The sequence below is a fragment of the Nycticebus coucang genome, chromosome 4, assembly GCF_027406575.1.
Source record: "Nycticebus coucang isolate mNycCou1 chromosome 4, mNycCou1.pri, whole genome shotgun sequence".
Taxonomy (NCBI): domain Eukaryota; kingdom Metazoa; phylum Chordata; class Mammalia; order Primates; family Lorisidae; genus Nycticebus; species Nycticebus coucang.
The window spans coordinates 36,262,509-36,287,918 of NC_069783.1; the positions used below are offsets into that span (position 1 = coordinate 36,262,509).

General features: G+C 38.2%; 2 protein-coding genes and 1 pseudogene across 2 annotated transcripts in view; 2 read left to right on the forward strand and 1 right to left on the reverse strand.

Annotated features, from left to right (window-relative positions):
* Positions 1-25,410, reverse strand: part of LOC128583691 (cytochrome P450 1B1) — a 174,788-nt gene that overhangs the window by 111,717 nt on the left and 37,661 nt on the right.
* The window catches only part of RMDN2 (regulator of microtubule dynamics 2), a 101,824-nt gene that overhangs the window by 65,218 nt on the left and 11,196 nt on the right, over positions 1-25,410 (forward strand). For both annotated transcript variants that reach the window (XM_053588152.1, XM_053588151.1), the window contains exons 9-11: positions 2,892-2,945; positions 3,033-3,113; positions 14,779-14,828. In XM_053588152.1, coding sequence (XP_053444127.1) covers positions 2,892-2,945; positions 3,033-3,113; positions 14,779-14,828 — 185 coding nt within the window. The remainder of the gene's footprint in view (positions 1-2,891; positions 2,946-3,032; positions 3,114-14,778; positions 14,829-25,410) is intronic.
* LOC128585040 (uncharacterized) lies at positions 18,129-18,191 on the forward strand (annotated as a pseudogene).

A 25,410-nucleotide genomic window follows, 5' to 3' on the forward strand; every position in this document is an offset into this window, starting at 1 on the left:
TCTAGCCAATACAATTAGGCAAGACAAGGAAATAAAGGGAATCCAAATGGGAGCAGAGGAGGTCAAACTCTCCCTCTTTGCTGACGACATGATCTTATACTTAGAGAACCCCAAAGACTCAACCACAAGACTCCTAGAAGTCATCAAAAAATACAGTAATGTTTCAGGATATAAAATCAATGTCCACAAGTCAGTAGCCTTATACACCAATAACAGTCAAGATGAGAAGCTAATTAAGGACACAACTCCCTTCACCATAGTTTCAAAGAAAATGAAATACCTAGGAGTATACCTAACAAAGGAGGTGAAGGACCTCTATAAAGAAAACTATGAAATCCTCAGAAAGGAAATAGCAGAGGATATTAACAAATGGAAGAACATACCATGCTCATGGATGAGAAGAATCAACATTGTTGAAATGTCTATACTTCCCAAAGCAATCTACCTATTCAATGCCATTCCTATCAAAGTACCTACATCGTACTTTCAAGATTTGGAAAAAATGATTCTGCGTTTTGTATGGAACCGGAGAAAACCCCGTATAGCTAAGGCAGTTCTTAGTAATAAAAATAAAGCTGGGGGCATCAGCATACCATATTTTAGTCTGTACTACAAAGCCATAGTGGTCAAGACAGCATGGTACTGGCACAAAAACAGAGACATAGACACTTGGAATCGAATTGAAAACCAAGAAATGAAACTAACATCTTACAACCACCTAATCTTTGATAAACCAAACAAGAACTTACGTTGGGGGAAAGACTCCCTATTCAATAAATGGTGTTGGGAGAACTGGATGTCTACATGTAAAAGACTGAAACTGGACCCACACCTTTCTCCACTCACAAAAATTGATTCAAGATGGATAAAGGACTTAAATTTAAGGCATGAAACAATAAAAATTCTCAAAGAAAGCATAGGAAAAACACTGGAAGCTATTGGCCTGGGGAAAGACTTCATGAAGAAGACTGCCATGGCAATTGCAACAACAACAAAAATAAACAAATGGGACTTCATTAAACTGAAAAGCTTCTGTACAGCTGAGGAGACAATAACCAAAGCAAAGAGACAACCTACACAATGGGAAAGGATATTTGCATATTTTCAATCAGACAAAAGCTTGATAACTAGGATCTATAGAGAACTCAAATTAATCCACATGAAAAAAGCCAACAATCCCTTATATCAATGGGCAAGAGACATGAATAGAACTTTCTCTAAAGATGACAGACGAATGGCTAACAAACACATGAAAAAATGTTCATCATCTCTATATATTAGAGAAATGCAAATCAAAACAACCCTGAGATATCATCTAACCCCAGTGAGAATGGCCCACATCACAAAATCTCAAAACTGCAGATGCTGGCGTGGATGTGGAGAGAAGGGAACACTTTTACACTACTGATGGGACTGCAAACTAGTACAACCTTTTTGGAAGGAAGTATGGAGAAACCTCAAAGCACTCAAGCTAGACCTCCCATTTGATCCTGCAATCCCATTACTGGGCATCTACCCAGAAGGAAAAAAATCCTTTTATCATAAGGACACTTGTACTAGACTGTTTATTGCAGCTCAATTTACAATCGCCAAAATGTGGAAACAGCCTAAATGCCCACCAACCCAGGAATGGATTAACAAGCTGTGGTATATGTATACCATGGAATACTATTCAGCCATTAAAAAAAATGGAGACTTTACATCCTTCGTATTAACCTGGATGGAAGTGGAAGACATTATTCTTAGCAAAGCATCACAAGAATGGAGAAGCATGAATCCTATGTACTCAATTTTGATATGAGGACAATTAATGACAATTAAGGTTATGGGGGGGAAAGCAGAAAGAGGGACGTGGGGGTGGGGCCTTGGTGTGTGTCACACTTTATGGGGGCAAGACATGATTGCAAGAGGGACTTTACCTAACAATTGCAATCAGTGTAACCTGGCTTATTGTACCCTCAATGAATCCCCAACAATAAAAATAAAATAAAATAAAATAAAATTAGAAAGGAGAAACTTCTACCCTTTAATTTTTGAAATGACTAGATTGTATTTGTAAAACCAGCACATTTTTATAAATTTTTAAAAGTGTCCCTGTTCTCTTGGGTTCTGCATCCATCTGGGTTGGGAACTGGGGTAGGCACCTGCCTAGACCTTCACAACAGGAAAAGCTGGCTTGGAAGCAAAGGTTGACTTAAGTTCTAAGATGAGCTCTCTAATAGCAATACCATCTACATGAAAGAATTCTCACTTCCTAGAGAAAAAACTAGTTCATAAAATATTAGTATTTGAAGAGAAATGTACCTTCGTAATACCGATTTTTGTCTACTTGGGCCAGTTTTTTCAAGGATCTGTCTTTCCTTTCCACTTGATGTGATGGACTCCAGATAGTATTTTACTTCTATAGATGTGTTGAAATCATAGGAAATCAAATATTAATCTAGTGGGAGACGCTCGCCATGGGGTACTAGTCACACTGTACGCCCATTCTCTAAACAGACTGTGAAATGTATGGGACTTGTCTGGGGGAGAGGGTATCACCAGTTGCTTTTGCTCTTGAAAGGAAAAAACAGAAAAGTTAGAGAAAGAGAAGTGAGGAAAATGATTATGTTAAAGGAATCTAAAAACCTTGAAGTATCTCATTGCTTTGTATGCTTTATGTGGATAGCAATCTATTTTATTTTAATGGATAAATAAATGCAAAAGCCACGTCTCTACCCAGAAGATGCTGAAATTGATAAAATGATTCCGATGTGAAATAGCCAACCTGAATTCTCAGGGAAGTTTGGTTAATAGTATCTGATTTACTGAATGACAGTCTCTTGCCTTGTGGTTTCTGTTACTGTTTTAATATTGTCCTGTTAACTCTCCTGTCTCCTCTCTCACATCAGGCTGAAGACCTACACCCTGGTTATTCCAATGCCAATTACCTGTTCTTGGCAAAGGTAATGAAAACGACTCTTTTAAGATCACGGTGAATCCATTACATAAATCTGTGATTACCTTTAATATGGGTTATTTTTCATTTCCAGTGTTATGTTGATCTTGAAGAAAAGCAGAATGCTTTGAAGTATTGTGAGTTGGCATTGCTGCTTCCTAGTGTTACCAGAGAGGTAAGTCCAGCCTGTGACAAGGAGCACTGTCTGTTGTCAAACTGTTCTGCTCTGAACTATTACTGTTCAAGCTCAAAATATGAATAACTGGCTTAGATACACTTAGAATTTTCTCTCCTTACTAGATTTTACTTACTTTCTATTTTTTCCAGATACACTAAGGTGTATGTAAGTAAGGTGCACAGCAGGATGTTTTGCTAATACGTACACATTGTGAAATGACTGCCCTGATCAAGCTAATGGACATGGCATCGCCTTCTCTAAGCAGATTTCAAGTATACAGTACAATATTGTTAACTGTAGTCACATGGCTGTCCTTTTGATCTCCAGAACTGATTTGTGCTGTATAATTGAAACTTTGTATCCTTGATCAAAACCTCCCCAATTCTTTCACCCTCTTAGCCCTGGCAGCCACCATTCTACTCAACGTTTCTATGTTGGAGTTTTCTTTTATGGTAAAACATTTTGACTCGTTTTTACGTGTACTATGGAGTTTTTAAATGTGCTACATCTCTGTAAGATAACCTGGCACCAAGAAGTTCCCTCGACTTTTTAGGGAACACACAATCATGGGCTAGCAACTAAATATCCTGATGCCTGTTAGATTTAAGGCAGCAGCGAATGGAGCAAGCACCCCGTGAAGGAGGGAGGATGGCACAATTCAGGGGAGCTGGTGATTAAACTTCGTAGGCAGCAAACAAGCTACACAGGTTGTCCAGCGCAGAGCAAAGCAGTCACCCTTCTCAGTCCTCAGCTTACAGCAGGGTGGTGTTAGCCAAGGCCACGAAAAAGATTAACAGTGTATTTTACCCTTTTATTTGTTTTGGGACTCCTGTCATTAATGAAAAAGAAACTATTGCATTGCCTCTTACCCCTTTTATTTAATTAATTCAGGATTCTGGATTGGCCATAAATTCCAGATTCCAACAACTCAATCTGTGTTCCTGTGAGCCATTGGCTAGTATTATAGGAAAAAGAAATAAGTAAATGTTTGCCCGCTCCCTTCTGATACCAACAAACCATCATCCTCACAATCATCTCAGAAAGGAAATGCCTCAGGAAGAGCACTCCTCTTTTTCTGTATGGAAGCAGTATAGGCTCCAATATTAGGTGTGATCTGGAATATAAACTAAGGTGACATCTCTGTCACCCTGCAGGAGCTTGTAGCCTAGAAGAGAATGTATGATGTGTCCAGATAACGATAGCACAGGATAGGAAGTGTGAAGTGCTAAGAGAAGTATGAATACTTGGTTATGTAAATTTTGAAAAAGGAGAAATTTTCACCGACGAGAGGAAGACTTTGAAAGAGCTATACAGTGCAGAGGTGTGGGCAAGTATCCTGCAGGTTGTAAAGTGAGAATTAAAGAGTCGTTTGCCTGGAACAGAGGAAGAGTGCAGGACTGTCTCGGGACATGAGGCTGAAAAAGGGAAGTGAAACAAAAGCTGCCAAGGAATTTAGGGTTTCAGGGTCCCTGTGTCTCTAAAGAGAGGGCTGATCTGGCTCCACTGGGTCTCTTCCACAACCACAGGAGCAAGGTCTGGGCTGCTTGTACATACACTCCACAGGTTTGGAATTTCCCAGAATTGATTGTCCAACTCTGTCAAATCCCTCGGTTGATCCCATCAGTTATAATAGGAAGTGCAAAATAGCACAGTCTTAACACGACATAGCAGCAGTCTTTCTCCAAAGGACAAACATTTAGTGTAATTTTTCAGCAGAAAGCAGATCTTGTTCCTCTGGTTGCTTGCCTTGTGTTGGCCGTGGGGACCCTGCTGTTGCTCACATTTCTCCTGAATGATGTCACTTTGGGTTACATGCAGTCATTTTAAACTTAGTGTCTGTGCATTCTTATTAGAATATAAGATTAGAATACACTATGATAATAAGGTATAATACCTGCTTTGACACAGAATGCTTCTGAACAAAATTTAGAGCTCTCATAGGAGAGCTAAATATTGATGAGCCTCAGCGTTTGGTCCTTGATCTGTAAGTCTCTTGTCTAAACCGATCCTCCATGGCTTCAACTCCTACCTACCACCAGGGTCCTCAAATTTATTTCTCTGGACCTGTCTTCTGATCTTCAGACCTGATTCCACAACTTCCTACTTACCCTCTCCACTTGGAGGTTTCTGAGACATCTCTAACAAACTGGACTCATCTTCAGGCCTACAGATCTGCTCTCCCACCCTCCACCCTCTTATAGGTGGCACCTCCCTCTACACAGCCGGAAAGGTTGGAAATCACTTTTGATGTCTCCTTTTCCTGCAGTTCCCCAAACGTAGACATCTACCCAGTTAGCAAGTTCTCAGATTTCTCCTTCTAAGACCTGCCTTGAACCACCACCCCCTGCTCACTTGCTGTTACTCAGAGCAGGGCACTGCCCACTTTTCCCTGGACTGCAGACTCTGAGAGCCTCCCACCGTGTCTTCCCACAGCTTCCTGGTCTCCTTCCAGGCCACTCTTGGCATCCAGTAGCAGCCAAAGTAACAGAGTAAACATAAATATATGTCAGCTTATCACTTCCTTGCTTCACACCTTTTGCTGTTAGGATGAAGTTCAAAACACTTTGCATGTCCTTCGAGGCTCTGATCAGCTCTTACTTATCTCTCAAGCTTCTTTGTTCTCACCCTTCCCTCCTCTGCACCATGGTCCTCCCTGCTCTGCTGCCTTAGAACACACTCTTCCCTCTTCCCGAAACACCCCCCACTCCTGTCCCTGGCTTTTTTCCTGCTTATCCTTCAAGCCTCACCATGACTGCCCTTTCTTCAGGAGAGACCTCCAGACACCATGGGCCAGAAAGCCCCTTAAGACCTTTCTTCCCTACATTTAGCATAGTTGTGATTATATAGTTATTGGTGTGATTGTTCTATGAACAGCTGAATCTATGAATGTTGTGTGTGGTTAGTCCATGAATCATTGTTACATAGAGGAGCAACCAGATCTGTTTCGGTTACCAGCTCTGCTCAGCACTAACTATACTGCTTAGCACATCTAAGCACCCAGCAAGTACTGGTAGAAAGAGTCAGAACACCAGTACCATACAAATAAAAATAATAGTGTGAATAGTGACAGTGAAGAGGAGAGATGGTCCATCTAAGAAAGCTGGACACTGGAGGAATGTCTGTAATGAGCACTTATTTCCCACATACCTTTTTTCTCAGTGATATCTCCATTTGTATTCTTTTTTTTTTTTTAGATAGAATCTCACTCTGTTGCCCAGGCTAAATTGCTGTGGCATCACCCAGGCTCACAGCAACCTCAAACTCCTGGGCTCAAGCGATCCTCTTGCCTCAGCCTCCCAAGTAGTTGAGACTACAGGTGCCCACCACCACATCCAGCTAATTTTTTTTTTTATTTTTAACAGAGACAGGGGTTTTGCTCTTGCTCAGGCAGGTCTTAAACCCCTGAGCTCAGGCAATACTCCCACCTCGGCCTCCTGAGAGTTCTAGGATTACAAATGTGAGCCACCACACCCGGCCTCCATTTGTGTTCTTAGCAATTTTTTTTTTAGAGTAGTAAAGGTACTATTGTTAATACTTCAATTTCTTCTTCAATAACAAAATGGGATCCACGGAGTTACTTGTAGTAACCCCCATCTCTATCTAATGTTTTGAGTTTGAAATATTCCCTCATTTTAGTGATTTTGCCGACCTGTTTATTCCTAGCACTACCACTAATGTCTACACTACCACTAATTATAGCGAGGACCCAGCCTTCAGTTCTCTCCCTCATGTGAACTTGATAACATGTTTGCTTCTTTCCTTATGGCATTTGTACCACCTTCCGTCCCCTCTCCGGGAAGTCTAAGCGCATCACTCTGCTATGAGATTGATATTGGGAATGTCAGCTATTTGGTCTCTAGAGCCCAGATTCATGGGTATAAGCAGTTTTATATTCTCAGAGTTTGAAGCTACAGTATTTTTATTATTCATGTGGACTTTTCCTGACCCTGGGAAAGTAACCTCAGATCCCAAGAAACATTCATTATTCTTTTAAAAGGGATTCCTGTGTCTAAGGCAGTGCAAGAGTGATTGCTGAATGAAGTAATGACCTCGCTGGCAGCCTGAATGTTGTTTGCCTGGAGGTAGTTTTAAAGTTCATGGACTTAGAGTCTACCGAGAAAGCTCAAATATAAAAAATATTGTGTAATGTCTTTATAGTAAGGGTTGCACTAATCTGATTTAAAAAATAACCTATGTTTTAAAATGGCTGTAACATTTTGAACTGGCATTAATTGTCCTTCTAAGACAAACAGATTTTTATAGAATAGTAAATACAATGTACAGAAACAACTACAGGAAGAAATGAATTCTAGGAGTTCTGAGAGTTAAGAATATCACTTCATATTTAGCAAGTAGTATATTGTCTTTGAAGTTGCTTGTTGATTAAAGTCCTAACCTGCATTTCCAGCCTGTTTTATGGGTTGGGAATCATCACTCTCATTGAACATTCCTCTTAGTAATAAAATCCTAATCCTGCTTTAAACGTTCTATCTTAATTAAGACATTAATTTTTCAAGTAGGCTTATGAAATAGAATTTGTCCACATATGTTCACTCCCAGCCTTCCTATGATAGGATTGCTACAGCTCACAATGATGAATGTGTTACTTACTAAAATCCAGTAATACATAGTATTATATCGTTGTTAGAAATTCCTATCTGCCTGTTCCTTTCTAGTTAGAATTTATATCTTGTAGATTAACTCATCGAGGTTATTCATGCCTGGAGAATATATTCTTCCTAGTACATTATTTTAAAATACTAGTAAGGCCACTTTCTAAACAGACATTGTAGATTGTACGCAGGGAGCATTACAACCTCCTACTTCTAAATTTTTGGCTTTTACCTTCTAATCATTTGCATTGAAAATGTGTTATTTCAAAAAAGAAAAAAGCGAGAGAGAGAATGTAGAGAATGTATTATTTCTTAAGATTTCCCAATATTTAATGACCTTGGTTGTTTTCCCCAAATTGATCTTAAAAACACCCTAAAGAAGTTTCTTAGACTTTTCTTTTATTTATTTATCTTCTTAAATAACTAATGATACAGCATCCATTTGGGATAAGCCATTCTTAACCACTACCCAGTCTAGTAAAGTTGATGTTTGATAATCATTACCCAAATGTTAGGAGCATAATAACAGTTTGATATAATTAATGCTCTTTCTTATTTACCTAAAGTCTTTAGCAGAGAGCATTGATGTATTTTTCCAAAACATGCTTTTACCACATTTCCAGATGAAATAAATCTGTATTTCTAAATGTACATGTGTAAGTGAATGAAAAAGAGGGATTATCTTTATTCATTTATATTACAAATATGGGGGTGTACTCTGCTAGAGGATTGGGATACAAAGAGAAAATAACAGACATCATCTCTGCTGCCATGAAGTCTGTGGTCTAGTGAGGAAGGTAGGCAGGCCTTGAACAAGTCATAACAATAAAATGTGATGAGTGGTATGGAAACGAAAGCACAAAGATTCGTGAGAAAATGCAACCTGTGCCAGGGGCTCCGAAAGGCCTTTCTGAGGTTTTGCTATGTAATCTGAGATTTTAAGGAAATGAGAATTCAAAACTAGTGATTTAAATCTTTAAGTAAGACTTGCTTGGAGGGTGGAGGGCTTTTAAACATACAGATTCCTGGTTTTTTTCTGGAGAGAGAAAAGTTCTGAGACCAACCTCAATATCAACATGGTCTCATTCAAGTCTGTGTCTGTCTGAGTTCTGCTTTGCTGGCTTAGTGCTCAGATTGTCCCTGGATGAGAATATGGAAAAAGACAGGTGGTGGCTGAATTCTTGACAGTGCAACAGGAAATTGGGACTGTTGAGAATATGGGTGAGGACTTGCCTCAAAAAAGGGGACTCTGCTGGACCCATCACTGGGGAACGTCAGTCATGTGGTCTCCCAGGGGTTATCACTCTGAAAATAAGATGTGACTTCCCAGTTAATGCAAGGAAAGGCACTATGGAGGGAAGGAGGATGATTTCCCCAAAGCTGGTGTCCAGACAGACAGGCAGGGCTTAAGAATAAAGAACTTTCATGCAGAAAGTGAACAGGACAGAGCCATCTCACAGCATGTCAGCTCTGTGGTTTATGAGGGTGAACCCTGTTCCTTTATGTTAGAGTTGGCCTAGGATTGGGCTGAGTTAGGAATGCAGCACAGTCATGTACTTAAATTTCGGGTTAGAGAAAGTGTGCTATTATAGCTCAAGGTTTCAATAGCTTGAATTTGGGGAGGAAAGGAATAACCTGATCTGAAAACCATAACCTGACTTCTCATAAGTGGCCAATTGAATAAATATAACCAATATATGAAGTACTGGAAACATAACAAAAATCTCAATATTAATCAGCTAGCTATGCAGCTGACCTGCTACAAAGGAGAAAAGTCGCATGAAGGAGAGTAGCACACACCACTTGAGCGCTACCGATGTGGGAGACTTTAACTGGAGACTGTCACTGAATGTTTGGCATGGAATTCATACGTAGAAAAATGAATGGATGAATAAATGTGAGCAAACTTTTAACAGCCTTTATTTCCTCAGTAGCAGAAAGGAGGAACTCCAGATGTAAGGAATATAAGGAAGTTGCTAACTCCCAGTTCACTACAGACTCAACATGTATCAACTCACAGTAGAGAGAAACCCAACAAATGTAATGAATGTGGGAAACACTTCAGCCAGAGCACTAACCTTCATTCACACCAGAGAACTCACACAAGAGAGGAAATCTCGTAATCAATGTGGAAATGCTGTCAGTAGCCATTTATTCTTTAAACGACATGAGTAAGTTAACACAGGAGGGAACCACATGAATGTGATGTATGTGGGAAAGCCCTCAGTCAGTATCCATAAAGAGACGGTGCACACTGGAGAGAAACTCTGCAGATGAAAGGAACATGGAAGAGCCTCAGCCTTGGGTCTCACCTTTATAGACACCAGAGAGCTCCCATGGCCTTCAGGCACAGCTCTAGCCTGGAAATGCAGAAAAAAACAACAGAGTAAAGGGCAGTGCCTGTGGCTCAAAGGAGTAGGGTACCGGCTCCATATGCTGGAGGAGGTGGGTTCAAACCCAGCCCTGACCAAAAAATTGCAAAAAAAAACAATAGAATAAAACAGGAAAAAAATGTTTTTTTTCCAAGTGTTTACCAGGAAAAAGAAGCCTATTATAAAATCTCAGATAATTCATACTGGAGAAGCAATGCAATGAAATAAACACAAGAAGGCTTTTACTCACGGAGTAGCTCTGTTGGACATACAAGGATTCACACTTGTCATGATAAAGTCTTCAGTGATTACACGCATTAGTCAGCCTTTCAAAGTTCTCACACTGGAAAGACTCTCAGGGCTCAAGTCAATGTAGAAGTGCCTTCACCTGAAGTTTACATAATTCATACTGGAAAAAAACTCTATCAAGAACCCTTTAGTGCACAATTCGACTTATATTTTTTTATTATCATCATTATTATTATTTTGGGGGGAGGGGGGAGAAAGAGTCTCACTGTCACCCTACATAGGGTGCCTGGGCATCATAGTTCACAGCAACCTCAAACGCTTGGGCTTAAATGATTCTCTTGCCTCAGCCTCCCAAGTAGCTGGGACTACAGGTGCCTGCCACAATGCCCAGCTATTTTTTTGTTGCAGTTGTCATTGTTGTTTAGCAGGCCCGTTCAAACTCACCACCCTGGGTGTATATGGCCGGCGCCCAATCTACTTAGTTACAAGCGCCGCCACAATTCAACTTTTAATTTAGACTTTTGTCCAATGACATATTACTGAAAACATGTAGCACAGAAGTGTTGAACTGTGATGCTTTCTTGGAAATACTGAATATAGAGTTTGGTAATACTTAATAAGCAATGAGATAAACCCCTCTTTAGTACATTAGTCCTAATGAATGTGTAGGCAGTAAAAGTTGTTGATGAAAATGTAATCCATCAATATTTATCTTTCAAAAAACCAAAATATTATGCTGAGTAATTGGACCATTTTTTCTTTAATGTTCCATCACTTTTATCAGTTAATAAGTTTTTATTTTTCATACAGCTCTAACCCCATTTACAAAGATTTTTTTGATCAAAAAATAACGTCTAATGTAACTAAAAAATGTGAAACACAAAATAATGTGTTCTAACTATTGTTATTAGTGTTGAAATATCTATATGGCAAGGATGAATGAAAAGATGAACAAATGTTCATGACAGAATGAAATATCCCGAGAATGCTGGAAGCAGGTGGGACCCAGACCGTACATTGTAGCACACTAGAAAACAGGCAACTGCCTAGAACTGAGAAATACAATACATAAAACCACTGAATCAGGTGTGTAGTCGAACTGAAATATTGAGTGCCAGTGGGAGAGAAGACATGAGAGTCTTATATGCCTTTTGATTTTTTTACTTTATTTCAGGTTAATGTGAGGGTACAAACAACCAAATCACAATATTTTAATTTGTAAGTAGAGTTCTTCTGACAGTTGTGTCCCGCACTCAAAAGGTATGCCCTACACCCCACACTGTGCACATTAAGTGCCCAAATGCCCCCTCCCCCGAACTTGAATTGAGATGAGTTTTTCTCCTAAATGGGCATGAATTAGATTGTCTACTGGCTTCATATTAGTATTGAGTACTTGTATATTTGCTTTTTCCATTCTTGTGATACTTTATTGAAAAGAATGTTTTGTATTGACCTGGAAGAACCTCTATCCAGGTTAATACAAAAGATGTAAAGTAACTATCTTTTCTATGGCCAAATAGTATTCCATGGTATATATACACCACAGTTAGTTAATCTATTTCTATCCTAGAAGAAAGTGTGGGAAATCTTTTGAGATGTTGGTCTGGGGAAAGATTTTATGAAGAAGACTTCAATGGCAATTGCAACAACAACCAAACTAAACAAATGGAACTTAATTAAACTGAAAAGCTTCTGCACAGCTAAGAACACATCAAAGCAAATAGGTAACCTTCAGAATGTGAAAAGACATTTGCATGTCATGAATCTGACAAAGGTTTGATAACTAGGATCTACAGAGAACTCAAATTAATCAACAAACAAAAAAGATCAAACAATCCCATCTATCCCTGTGCAAGAGACATGAACAGAACCTTTTCTGAGGACAGACAAATGACTAACAAACATAAAAAAAAATTCATCATCCCTAATCATCAGAGAAATGCAAATCAAAACCATTCTGAGATATCACCTAACCCCAGTAAGATTGGCCCACATCACCAAGTCTCAAAGTTGCAGATGCTGGCATGGATGCAGAGAGAGGGGAACACTTAACTGTTGGTGGGACTGCAAACTAATCTAGCCTCTTTGGAAAGAAGTATGGAGAATCCTCCAAGAACTCAAATTAGATCTCCCATTTGACCTAACAATCCCAACTGCTAGGCATCTACCCAGAAGAAAAAAATCCATTCATCAAAAAGACATTTGCAAAATTGTTCATCACAGCTCAATTTACAATCGACAAGGTGTGGAAACAATATGCCTTTTTCTTAAAGGAAAGGGAAAAAACCACTGGAGGCTATAAAGTAATAGATAACACAGTGAGGTTGTGAGAAGGAAACAGTAGCCACCGTGTGGAGACTGTCACTAACTACTACAATAACACAGACATGACAGGGTCACCTGGACTACGATGATGGCAGTGAGACATTAGCAAGAGGAAAGGACAAATGTAACAAAATTGTGGGTCATATTCTCTACAAGGCTTGGAGATTGGTCGTTGAGGGGGGAGGAGGACTCAAGGGTGACCACTGTCTAGCTTGGCAAACTGACCAGGGTAGATGAGATGCTCTTTACTAATACAAGGAACACAGGAGAGCCAGGTTTGATAGGGAAAGTGAGTTCAGTTTGAAATGTTGAGTTTATGTTTGTGAGATGTTTAAGTCCAGTGAGTAGTTGGAAATATAGCATATTAGAGAAGTTTGAAGCCTGTGGAAGAGATTACCCAAGAGGTTATCTAGTATGTGAAAAGCAGAGTGCAGAAGTTCAGCCACTGAGAAACATCAAAACAGTGGAACGGGGGGGAGAAAGGGGAAGCTGCAAGTGAGAGTGAAAGGAGTGAAGGCTGTCCCTCGGAAGCCACAGGATGTGAGTGACCAGCTCTGCTGGGAGCTCTGGAGAAGCCCAGCTGGACGGATGACGTGGGCGTCGCTGGTGACCTTGGTCAAGGCTGAGTAGCACAGTGGACATAGAGACCAAAGCGCAGAGCAGTCAGTAGGTAGCGATGCCCTTCCACAGAATCTCATGGGAAAGGGAGGAGAGATGTAGATGGAAATTAAAGGGACGTTTGAGCTGAAGAGTTTACTGTAGATGGGCAATACAGGCGTACCTTGAAAGGATGGTGAGAAACAGCCGGCAAAGAAGGAAGAGTTCAGTACAAACTGTAGAGGGAGGAGATAATCGATAGAATAAACTCCTGAGGAAGGCAGAGAAAGTGAGATCCCAAGCACAGTAAGGCACTCTTTCATTATAGTTTGTAAAGATATACACCAGGTATACAAGAGAAGCTCCCCGCACCTCCTTGAGCTGAAGACCAGACATGTTGACCACCTCTGTATATTGACCAGTTTGTTGTTACAGTCCCTTGAATGGTCACTTTACAGAGGTTCTACTCTATATAGTTTGTGGGTATTTCTTCAGTCATCTGATTGAAATAATTCTTTCGTCTGTGTCATTTTTCTGTAAGAAACTGATCCCTAGATTTGGAAAATGGTTACTGTGTTGCAGTCTAACCATTCATTTAGGAGGCATTTATTTAGGGCTATCTAGGTGCCAGGCACTGAGATAACCCAACAGTTCCACAGGTAAACATGTACCTCAACACCTAGAATTATAAGTTTTAAATATCACACTCATATCCTATATATCATTGATCTTATTTTCTCACAACTTTTAGTAAATACTGCTTGATAGAAGGCAGACTTCTATGCTGATCACCACAATAAAATCAGTGTTTTAATGTTCATGATAATTTAGATTTTTAAAAATCTGGGTAGCAGCTACTTCTCAATATTTACCTTATCCTATTTTCTTTGTCTGATTATTTTAAACTTGTTACACTCCTTAAGTCCTTTCTGATAGATGCTCAGCAAATATTTATTAAGTACAAAGGTACATTAAAGTACTCGGCCATCTGAATTTATTGTCACTCCTTCTAACTTCTACATTTGTTATAAAGGGACAACAACAGGTGGTATCCTATAAAACATACTACTTGATTTTTAATCTTAAATATAATTGATAAAATCAATAATGAAATATATGTTTTGTCTGACTCTTACTGTAGAATCTCACATTTCTTCAAATCCCTCTGCTCAGGCCAGGGCTTCTTCACATCTCATAGAGAAAAATAATAATGTTAACACAAAGGCAAACCCAGCGTCAGCTTACATGAAAGGCTCTCTCCTTCCTGAGTCCCACCACGTCGGGTCTGTGTGGATGTATTATCCTAGAAACGGCTGTCCACGTTACTTGCATTCTTATTGATCTAGATTATGGCTGCCCCTAAGAAAAACACAGTTTCTTTGTAATGGTCTTTCAGAAAATACCCTTGCACTCAACAAAAGCCTATTTGAAAGTACTAGAGTATCAGTACTAAAGTATCAGGATGAATACTTGAAATTTCATTGTGTATTTGTATTTTCTTTATAGGATAAAGAGGCTCAGAAAGAAATGAAAAAAATAATGACTTCCTTGAAGAGGTAAATAAAAGAACTTACTCTTCAACAAATCAGATGTGGTCTACTAAAATTTAAACAAATCAAACTTGTGTTTTTATTATTCCCTTTTTCTTTTTTGATGTAAGGGTAGATGTGCTCAGATTTGAAGCATTTCTGCAGAAAGCATTCCACTAGTCTCGCTACAAAGCTAATCATGTTACGTGGAGAACCTATTTATTATACTGTCAGTATATGATGATCTATAGACATGTATGCATTATATTTTTCCTAATAATAAACAATAGCCTTCAGAATATTTCTTGAAATAAAATATTTAAATCTAATAAAATGAAGTCTTGTGAGTATGTTATCGTTGTCTCAATGTAGACTTTATAAAACAAAATAATTTTATTCACATGAACGAAACACAGAAAAATGAGCAAAGGACATGAACAAGTTGTTGGCAGAAGAGGAAAAAACCAAAAAAGAAATATATTGTGACTAGTAATCAAAGACATATAAATAAAGTTACCATAAAATACTATTTTACCATCAAATTATCAAGGATTTTTTTTCTTCTTTCAGGAAATAGTCAATATTACCAATACTGCCATGAGGTGAAACATTCTCATATGTTGTTAGTGGGGTGTATTTTGGCACAAACCTTTGCTAAAACTTATCTAGAGCCTTAAAAAGTATTAAGTTTTTTGGGCGGCACCTGTGGCTCAAAGGAGTAGGGCACCAGCCCCATATTCCAGAGGTAGTGGGTTCAAACCCAGCGCCGGCCAAAAAACTGCAAATAAATAAATAAATAAATAATAAAAATAAAAAAGTATTAAGTTTTTAATCTTGTAATTGCTTTTTTAGGGAACTAATCCTTATGAGAAAAGTACAATGATTTATGTACAAATATTCATAATAGCATAACACTATGTCCCTCAATAACAAAGCAGTTAACCACATTAGAATATAACTACAATAGAATATTATTTTGACATTAAAAATAGTTATAGAAATTATATCGAGAAGTGCACAGAGCACCTTAAATCTAAGTACAAGATAAAATAGTCCATCTATAATCTTGGCTGTATGAAGATGTGTGCAGAAAACTGTCTGGTAGGAAATACAGTAAAATGGTAGTAGTTTTATTCTGTAGGGCAATGTTTTATTTCCTGTATTTCCCACTTTTTAATAATAAACTAAAATAAATATTTTTAAATTGAATACCATTTATCTCTAAAGAGTCCCTGAACCAGCCGCAACCTGGAAATTAGAGTAAAACTTGAATTTCCTGTTTGCTATCCCAAAAATACACACACACACATATTTATAAGCTGTAGGAGCAACTCATTTCAAGAGAAAGTGGTATAAAGATTTCCTCTAGAAATTGTAAAGAATATCAAGGAACATTTCTGGTGAATAATAGTGGCTTGCAAAGTGCTGAGATTATAGGCATGAGCCGAAGTGCCTGTCCTAACCACGTATTTCTTGAATCAGAAAAATATTGATTTTTTTTTTTTTAAAGCTCAGGGAATATTATTTATTTATCACCACTTGTCACCACTTAACAGTTAGGGTAAAAAATAGATGATATGAATTTAGCTTCTTTAATTTAGTTAATAACAGTTACTAATTTAAAAAGTTTGCTTGATTAAAAAATAAAACAGTCACGGAAACAATAACAGATTATAAAATCACTGTTGTGTATTTTGGGGTGCCATTGTGAGAATGTTGGAGCTTGAATTAGAGCAATGAACAAACACTGAATTTCTTGTTAAAACTGGCAAAAGTAGAAGTAAAATCAGGACATGTGAGCCCAAGTTTATGGGGACAATGCCATGAAGAGACAGCAGTGTACAAATGAACATTTTTCTGAGGAAAGAGACAGTGTCACTGATGAAGAAAGGGCAGGGCAGCCAGTAACAAGAAGAACTGATGAGAACATTGCAAAAATTCATTGAATTGTGCCTTCAAATCATTGGATTTGGTCCCAAAGGAGCTCACCAATGAACAAAAGCAAAGGAGAGTCAAAGTTTGCAAAGACTTTGCAGAGGCAAGATGATGAAGCATGGGTCACCGAGTTTACTATTTAGAAGTGCTGAAAAGGCTGCATGAAAGAGACAGAAACAACCTGAACTTTTCGCCAAGACCTTATGGCTCATGCATCACGACAATGCACCAGTTCACGCAGCACTGTCCGTGAGGGAGTTTTTAGCCAGTAAACACTTTACTGTATTGGAACACTCTCCCTACTCACCTGATCTGGTCCCAATGACTTTTTTTCTTTACCCAAAGATAAAGGAAATATTGAAAAGAAGGCATTTTGATGACATTCAGGACGTCAAGGATAATACAATAACAGCTCTGATGGCCATTCCAGAAGATGAGTTCCAAAAGTGATTTGAAGAGAGGACAAGGTGCTGGTGTCAGTGCATAGCTTCCTAAGGGGAGCACTCCCGAGGTGACTGCAGTGATATTCACCAATGAGGTGTGTTGCACTTTTTCTAGGAAGAGTTTGTGAACTTAACTGTCGGAACTTGTATTCCTAAATATTTCATATATTTTGATGCTATTATAAATGATATTTTATTTCAATTTATGAATTTGTATAGAGATACAGTGAATTTTTGTATATTAATCTTGCATCCTGTGATCTCTTTAAATTCACTTATTATTTCTGGTAGCTTTTTTGTAGATTCTAACTAGATTTGCTGTAGAGGTGATCAGATCTTTATGAATAAAGATAGTTTTACTTCTTTCTAATATGGATGGTTTTGTTTTGTTTTTCTACTAGCTAGAACTTCCAATATAATGTTGAATAGAAGTAGTGAAGGCAAATGTTCTCAATTTGTTTTTGCTCTTAGGGGAAAGCATTCATGTTTTGCCATTAATTATAATGTAACCTATAGATTTTTGTAGATACCCTTTCTCAGGTTGAAGACATTCCTTTTTATTCCTACTTTAATGAATATTTTATGGAATTAATATTGAATTTTGTCCAACTGTGTTTATTGAGATGGTCCTTTATGTTTTTCTGCATTAGTTTGTTTATATGTTGAATTATATTGATGGATTTTTTTAAATATTAAGACAACCTTGCATTCCTGGGATAAACCTAATTTAGTCCTAATGTATGTTCCTTTCTGTGTATTGGTAGATTTGCTAAAATGTTGTTAAGAATTTTTCCATAAATATTTACACTGTGTACTGATCCGTAGTCATAATGTCTTTTCTGGTTTGGGGATCAGGGTACTCCTGGCCTCAGAGAATGAGTTGAAAACTATCCACTCTTCTTAATTTTTCTGGAAAACATTGTATAGAATTGACATTATTTCTGCCTTAAGCTTTGCGCAGTGGCAGTATTGTAGCCAATGAGGTTTATCCGAGGCACGATTATTGCTATTTCTGCCTTAAGTATTTGGTGAAATTCACTAGTGAATCCATCTGGGCCTGGAGGGGCTTTTTTATTAGGGAAAGTTTTTAACTACAATTTCAACTTCAGTTCCTTTAAGGGATATTTGAATTATCTTTCTTCTTGAATGAGCTTTGGTGGTTTGTATCTTGCAAAGAATTTGTCTGTTTGTCTATTTCATCTAAGTTGTCAAATTGATTGGCATACATTTAGTAATATTTTATTATTCTTTTATTATTTATAAAATCTACGGTGATAACCACCTCTCTCATTTCTGATATCAGCAATTTGTATTTTGCCTTTTTCCTGCTCAGTCTAGCTAGAGGTGTATCAGTGTTACTGAGTTTTGCAAAGAACTTTTGATTTCTTTGATATTTCTCTGTTTTTCTATTTTTTATATCATTGATTTTCACTCTGATCTTTAATATTTTCCTTCTTCCACTTGCTTTGACTCTTATTTGCTCTTCTTCTAATTTCTCTAGGTGTAAACTGAGGTCACTGAGTTGAGACTTTTCTTTTTTCTATTCTAGCCTTTTAGTACTATAAAATTCTCAATACTGCTTTCACAGCACCCCACAAATTTTAATAAATTGTGTTTTCATTTTCATTCCATGAAAAATAATTACTAATTTCCATTTTGATTTTTTTCTTTAATACACAGATTATGTAGAAGTCTATGCGGTTTCCAGCTTTTTTTTTTATATAGCTATCTTTCTGTAACTGATTTCTAATTTAACTCCATTGTACTCAGGAAACATAGTTGGTATGTATGACCTGAATTTTTTTAAACTTATTGGAACTTGTTCTTTGGCCCAGAATATGGTCTATCTTGGTAAATGTTCCACATACTCTTAAAAAGAATGTGTATTCTTTTTTTTTGTTTTGTTTTGTTTGAGGCAGTCTCACTATGTCGCCCTCAGTAGAGTAGTGTGACGTCACAGCTCACAGTTACCTCAGACTCTTGATCTTAAGCAATTCTCTTGCCTCAGCCTCCTGAGTAGCTGGGACTAAAGGCGCCCGCCACAACATGCGGCTAAGGAACGTGTATTCTTTAAAGGTCACTGACATCATGGGTTCAAGGCTCCTCCCTGCATTGGTGCCTGCAGTCTCAGTGCTGTCTCATGAGCTCAAGGAAATCACAGGACTCCTTTGGTTCACCTTCCACATACCATGACCTCTCTCAAGGCAGTGAGTTGTAGGGTTCATCTTGTTACCATCTTTCAAGGGATCATTGCTCTTTCTTTCCTGTTGTCCAATACCTTAAAAACCATTGTTTCATATTTTTTGCCCAGGTTTTAGATTTTGAATGCCAGAAGTTGTGACTTTGGGAAGCTATAATTATAGCATTGTAATATAGAAAAATCACCTCCCCACCATACTCTCCAGTCCTATAAACCATTATTTTATAGATAGCAAGCTCAAAAGTATTGAATTTTTTATCATGTTTCAAATGCATCCTCTCTGTAAACTAAAGCAAGTTGAGCCAACTGTGCTATGAAACCACTCAATGAACTGGGCTTTGGTTAGAGCACGGAGATAACTATTGTTTGTCTTTAAATTAGCATCCTTGTGCTTTGGCAAATGAAATTTATGGTTGGAGAGTTAAATTATACTTTTCCTCTTTCTTGAATACATTATGTTTACACAACCCAACTAATTTAAAATTGGGAAACCTAACTGGGAAATTAATCTGCTGAAACTTACATGAACTGGCATTAAAATTCGTAATGCTTCATTCCTGTGGCTCTCATACAACACTCCCTTTGAATCAGGCAGACTGGCCCCACCATGTTGGGTGTTGAATTCTTTTGCAGCCCACCCAATTTTTAAAAGATCCTAGTCATGAAGATAGCGATTTTCCAGCCAAGACACCAATCCAGTTATTCATTTTTATTCTCTTCATTTGAAATGTATTTTATTTCCCTTGTGTTCTAGGATTTCAGTATGTTCCAGGAAAAACAGGTAATTAAAACTGACACTTACACCAACAATATAGAGCTGCGGTTCTGTATTATCCCATAGGAACTGTATGAAAGGGCCGCGGCATTAGGAAGGTTGAGAACCACTGATATACAGGAAGGGACCTTTAATTGCCAGTGAGAACTCAGGTGCCTCAAGTCATGAAACGGTGAGTTTGGCGGGGGACAGTTTTTTCCAAACTCTTTCATACGTTTTTTCTTCAGCTCAGTGTCAGCTGCATAGTTACAGTTACAACAAAGGGTACAAAGAGTTAATGATTATATTTCTCAAGAAACCAGGGTGCTATTATCTGTTACATAGTTTTTTTCCAAGGTTATTTTAGCTCAGTGTTAAATTTGCTCTCATCTTTGGAGGAGAAGTTCTTCTGCAGCTTGCCGGTTGCTTTCTCAGAATTATTAAGAAGTATAAGATTTATTTCTCCTTCTTCAAGTGTACTTTGCAATTGTAATTAATCAAACATTTATTGAGCTCGGACTATGAGGACCCTCCGGGAGCTGATCCAAATTTTGCAGGGGGCCTGAAGCTTGCACAATTTGGGGATTCTTTAAAGAAAAAGACTACAAAATGACAAATACAAAATTAGATATGAAAGCAACCATTTATTTAGACTGAAAATGATGTCATGACAAATTATAAAATGTAAAAAGCTGACAAATACCCCGTACATCACAAACTCCAGAAAAATGACATATTTCATTATTGAATATTATAACTGTGAAATGCCTCTAGAATACTTTTGTTCTACATTTTGCCACATTCTCTTCATTCACTTCATGTGGCGTTAATTTTTTAATGTCATTTTCTATTGAAAGGAGAGAGGATGAAATATTGGTCTTTCCACTACCACAATTGACATTTGTTTTTTATTAAGGATGATTGAGAAAAGCTCCTCCCAGCCTCACTTCTTGCTGGTAATGGCATGCAGTGACTTCCTCAGCAGCCCTTCTTCTCAGCCCCCTGAGCACCCTGAGCCAGCGGGATGGCTCCTCTGCCTCAGCTGGACCAGCTCTGCCCAGTGTCTGCGCCCCAGGTCCCCCACATCTCAGCCCCAGCTGTGGGCAGGTCCCAGGAAGCCTTGGAAAAGTAAAATGACATTACCTTTATTGCTTTAGAGATCCAGTTGTTACATATCATGAAGGTACATATAGTACATTTATAACATGTTGAAAGTTTTCTTTTAAATGCAAAAACTCACTCTGTGAGTTTTTATTAAATTTCTAACTTGTCAAACTATCATATTTAATATTTCAACAAAACCTTTTTATTGGTTGAAATAGGCTAAGAAAATAATACCACCATGGAAAAAACTGGAGCAAAGGTTAGATTTTCTGAAGGTCACATACCTGGTTACTGAGAGAAGATCAGACCCAGGTGACCGACTTCCAGCCCTGCCTGCGTAGCATGGGAAGAAATTATATTCACAGCCATATAGTCGGAAACTACTTAAAGTTTAATGTCTTTAGGGACTCTTTGTTTTCTTTTGCTTTTGTTCCCACTTTCCCAAAAAGTGCTTCGGACAGCTAAAAAAGATAGACTTCCAAAAAAAAGATAGACCTTGACATTTGTATAATTATTACGTTGGCCAAGAACATACAAGTATCTCCCACAGGGGGAGAAAATGGTTCACTGAAAAGGAAAGCAGTAATTTAAGATGGGCTTTGGATAGAAAGTTCAGTGTCTGTACAAGATAAATTCGTGGGAATGGCCTAATAAGGTGCCTTATTCTACTTAGGGGACAAATGACTTGCACATTGTCCAGCTTTGTTTCTCTTTTTGGTATAAAGATGTGCATTTTCACTGTTCAGAATTTTAATTTACATTTCATAACATACTTAACTGAGATTATGATGGAACTCATAACTGCAAAGTATGAGTTGAAAAATCTCCATCCCCAAAATTGAACTGCTCCATTCGGCTCCCTAAATTGGCCAAAGAAATTTGGGGATGATGAAGGGAAAGTTTATTTAGGTTTTCCCAAACACAGTTTCTTTCCAAAGAGAACAGGGTGAGAAACAGACCTTCAGAAATCCCCTATACAGAAAGCTGAGCGGGTAGATTGAGCCTGTGGTCTTGGATTGTTGCTGGAGATGGGAGATGTAAGACACACATCCGTCCTTCTCTCTCGCCCTGCTACACTACGGGAACTCCTGTTGATGCAATCCCAACAACCAGTCATGAGGCCTCTGACCTCTCACGACACAGTGTATGCTTCTTATTTTGCTATTCAATTCTACATTTTTAAAAAAATTGTGATCTACTCCATCTGGACACGTATGTATCCCCTACACTAATGAAAAGACACCACATCTTGTCTTGCTTCTGTGTTTTTGTTGGGCTTAATAAATATTTTTAAGGTTGAATTGCATTTGCAATTTTCACTACATGATTAACAGAGAGAAAAGGGAAATTTCAGATCAAATTTACTCTAGATTTCAGATCAGTCATTTCATGTAAACCCAAACTTTTTATCTCCAGGACTTCATGGTTCCTCCTCCAACCTCCTGCTCTGATTAACAATGTAAAACTAACCGCCGTTACCCTGGGAATTGTCCTTACGGAATAGAATCAGCACATTGTTTTGAGGTTTTGTACCACACATATTAATTTACAAAGATCATATGTCTTGGTTCAGTAAAACTTTGCAGAAAGCCAGACATCCCGTAAAGAGAATTTGTTAGATGAGATGTTTATCCCCACAGCCATCTTTTCCCTTTTTATAACTACAAAGTACTAGTGTTTCTTTACTTTTTGGAATCACCTACTCAGGAAGACTTCTGGCAGCCGCCCCCACAGGAAGTTACCACTGTGCTAAAGCAAGTGGGTCTTTTTGAGGTCTGGTTCCTTCCCACCCCTTGACTGCTCTGCGCACATGCCAGCCCCCCCGCCTCTCCCACACACACACACACCACACCACACCTCTGCCAAAAAAGGACCAGGATGCTCAACTTGTGTGAGGCAGAACCCAGAGGAACTGGCTCCAAACTCACCCTCTACCCATGGCTGTGTCACATTTTCCTCCTGGTGCTGGAGAGTGAAGGAGGGCTGGGGGAGCTCAGGGACAGCTGCTTTATTGGAACTGGTATAGAGAAAGACATCCAGAGAGCCATAAAAATCAGCCTTGTTTAGAACAGCACTTAGGCCTTCAGATGATTGGTTTTCAGTTAACCAACCTTTTATCAACTGACCAGATCATCAGCATCCATAATGATGACCCTAAAGCATTCAAGATCCTGAGGTGTTTTCTGCATTATCAAAGAAAGATTAAATTGCCTGTGATAAACGTTAATATTAAGCCTCTAAACCCAGGGTCTCCAAACATTTTTTATTTCATTCTTGACTCAGTTTAAAAAACTGGCACCCTCTAGTATATTTGTATGTATTTATTTAGAAATTATACGTATTAATAATATCCCACTAAAATATTCATGATGAAGCATACACAAATATAGGGCAGGGTATGGTGGCTCACACTTGTAATCTTAGCCCTCTGGGAGGCCAAGGCAGGTGGACTGCCTGAGCTCAGGAATTCGAGACCAACCTGAGCAAGAGCAAGACCCCATCTCTAAAAATAGCTGGGCATTGTGGTGGGCACCTGTAATCTTAGTTACTTGGGAGGCTGAGGCAAGAGGATCACTTGAGCCCAAGAGTTTGAGGTTGCTGTGAGCTATGAAGCTACAGCACTCTACAGGGCGACAAAAGAAGATTCCATCTCAAAAAAAAAAAAAAAACCCATACACAAATTATAGAGTGTTTTAAAGGATAAGATTACCTATTTTCTTGATTTTAAAAATTCTTAAGTTAAAAATAAAGGAATATTCCCTAAACATGATAAAAACTTTTTATCTGAGCTCCTCATGCTTACTAGCAAAGTATTTAGATTTATGCTGAAGTCAGGAACAGTACAAGATAACCCTATAATTGCTATTATTTAATATGGATCTGAAGATACTAGCTGTAATTAAAAAAACAAATTAGAGTATAACATTTAAAACTAATGTATTAACAGAATATAATAAATATCATTATTTATGTTGGCAAATAAATTTGTACACAAGGAAAAATCTGAGAGAACTGAAAATCTATTTTCAACTAGAGACTAAGAGAGTTAGTTAATGTGTAGAAAACAATAGCCATCGTAAATACAGATAGTAACCAGTTAGAAGATAACACTTCTTTTACCACTACAGCTAAACAAAAGGAAAAACCTAGGACAGTGGTTCTCAAACTTCCTAATGCTGCGGCCCTTTAACACAGTTCCTGTGGGTCGCGACCCACAGGTTGAGAACCACTGACCTAGGAATAAGCATAAGAATCAAGCCTAATACACTAGAAGAAATTGAAGGACTCTAAGGGTTAGAACCAATAGAAAGATACGCTATATTTCACTAGGAACACAACATCCTCAAATTATCAAATATCCTTCAGGAAATCTACAAATTCAATATAATTCTAATGCAAATATCAACAAGATTCTTTATGTGTTCTAAGGTTCAAACAAAAACAAGTGCGAGCAGTTGTGAAAATTCTAAAAAGTCAAAATGAGAAGCAACCGCATCTACCAGATATGCAAATATATATATAGTTATAATACTCAAAGCAATATTGTGAATGAATAGACAAATCAGCAAAACAATATAAAGTCTACAAATACATTCAAATACACGTGCAAATTTAATGTATTAGAACAGTAGCATGTAAAATGATTTATTCAAATAAAAAGGCCCTGGAAGATAAGGAGAGTGAGAGAGAAAGCAAGTGGATAGACCTAGATAAGTTAGCAAGGAGCAAGAGCATCTTTGCCTCAGTTCTCCCCTAGCACCACGATGTTCAAGCCACAAATGTGTGGCTTCCCCAGCATTGCATTCCAAACACTCATAACTATGTCTGAACACATTAACTAGACCGTGGTACAAAACGGTAACTGCTGAGCAGAAATGATAGATTTATATACTATTTAGCTCTGAATATCACAGCTGGGAAAGATCCAAAGTAAAGGAAATTTAAACTCAGAAGAAATTAGGACAAGGAGGGAAAAAAAAAAAAGATCCATGGGAGAGAATTATCTTGCTGGGCACATACTTATGGGAACCTTATTGATGTGGCCCAACTTGAACATAAAGAAGTGCCTATGAAGAGAACCATAAAGACCTCACCACAGAGACAGCCCTGAGGTGACCGCCAGGAGCATCCCTCCCTGCGGAGTCCCACCCCCGGAGCCCAGAGGCATGGCTC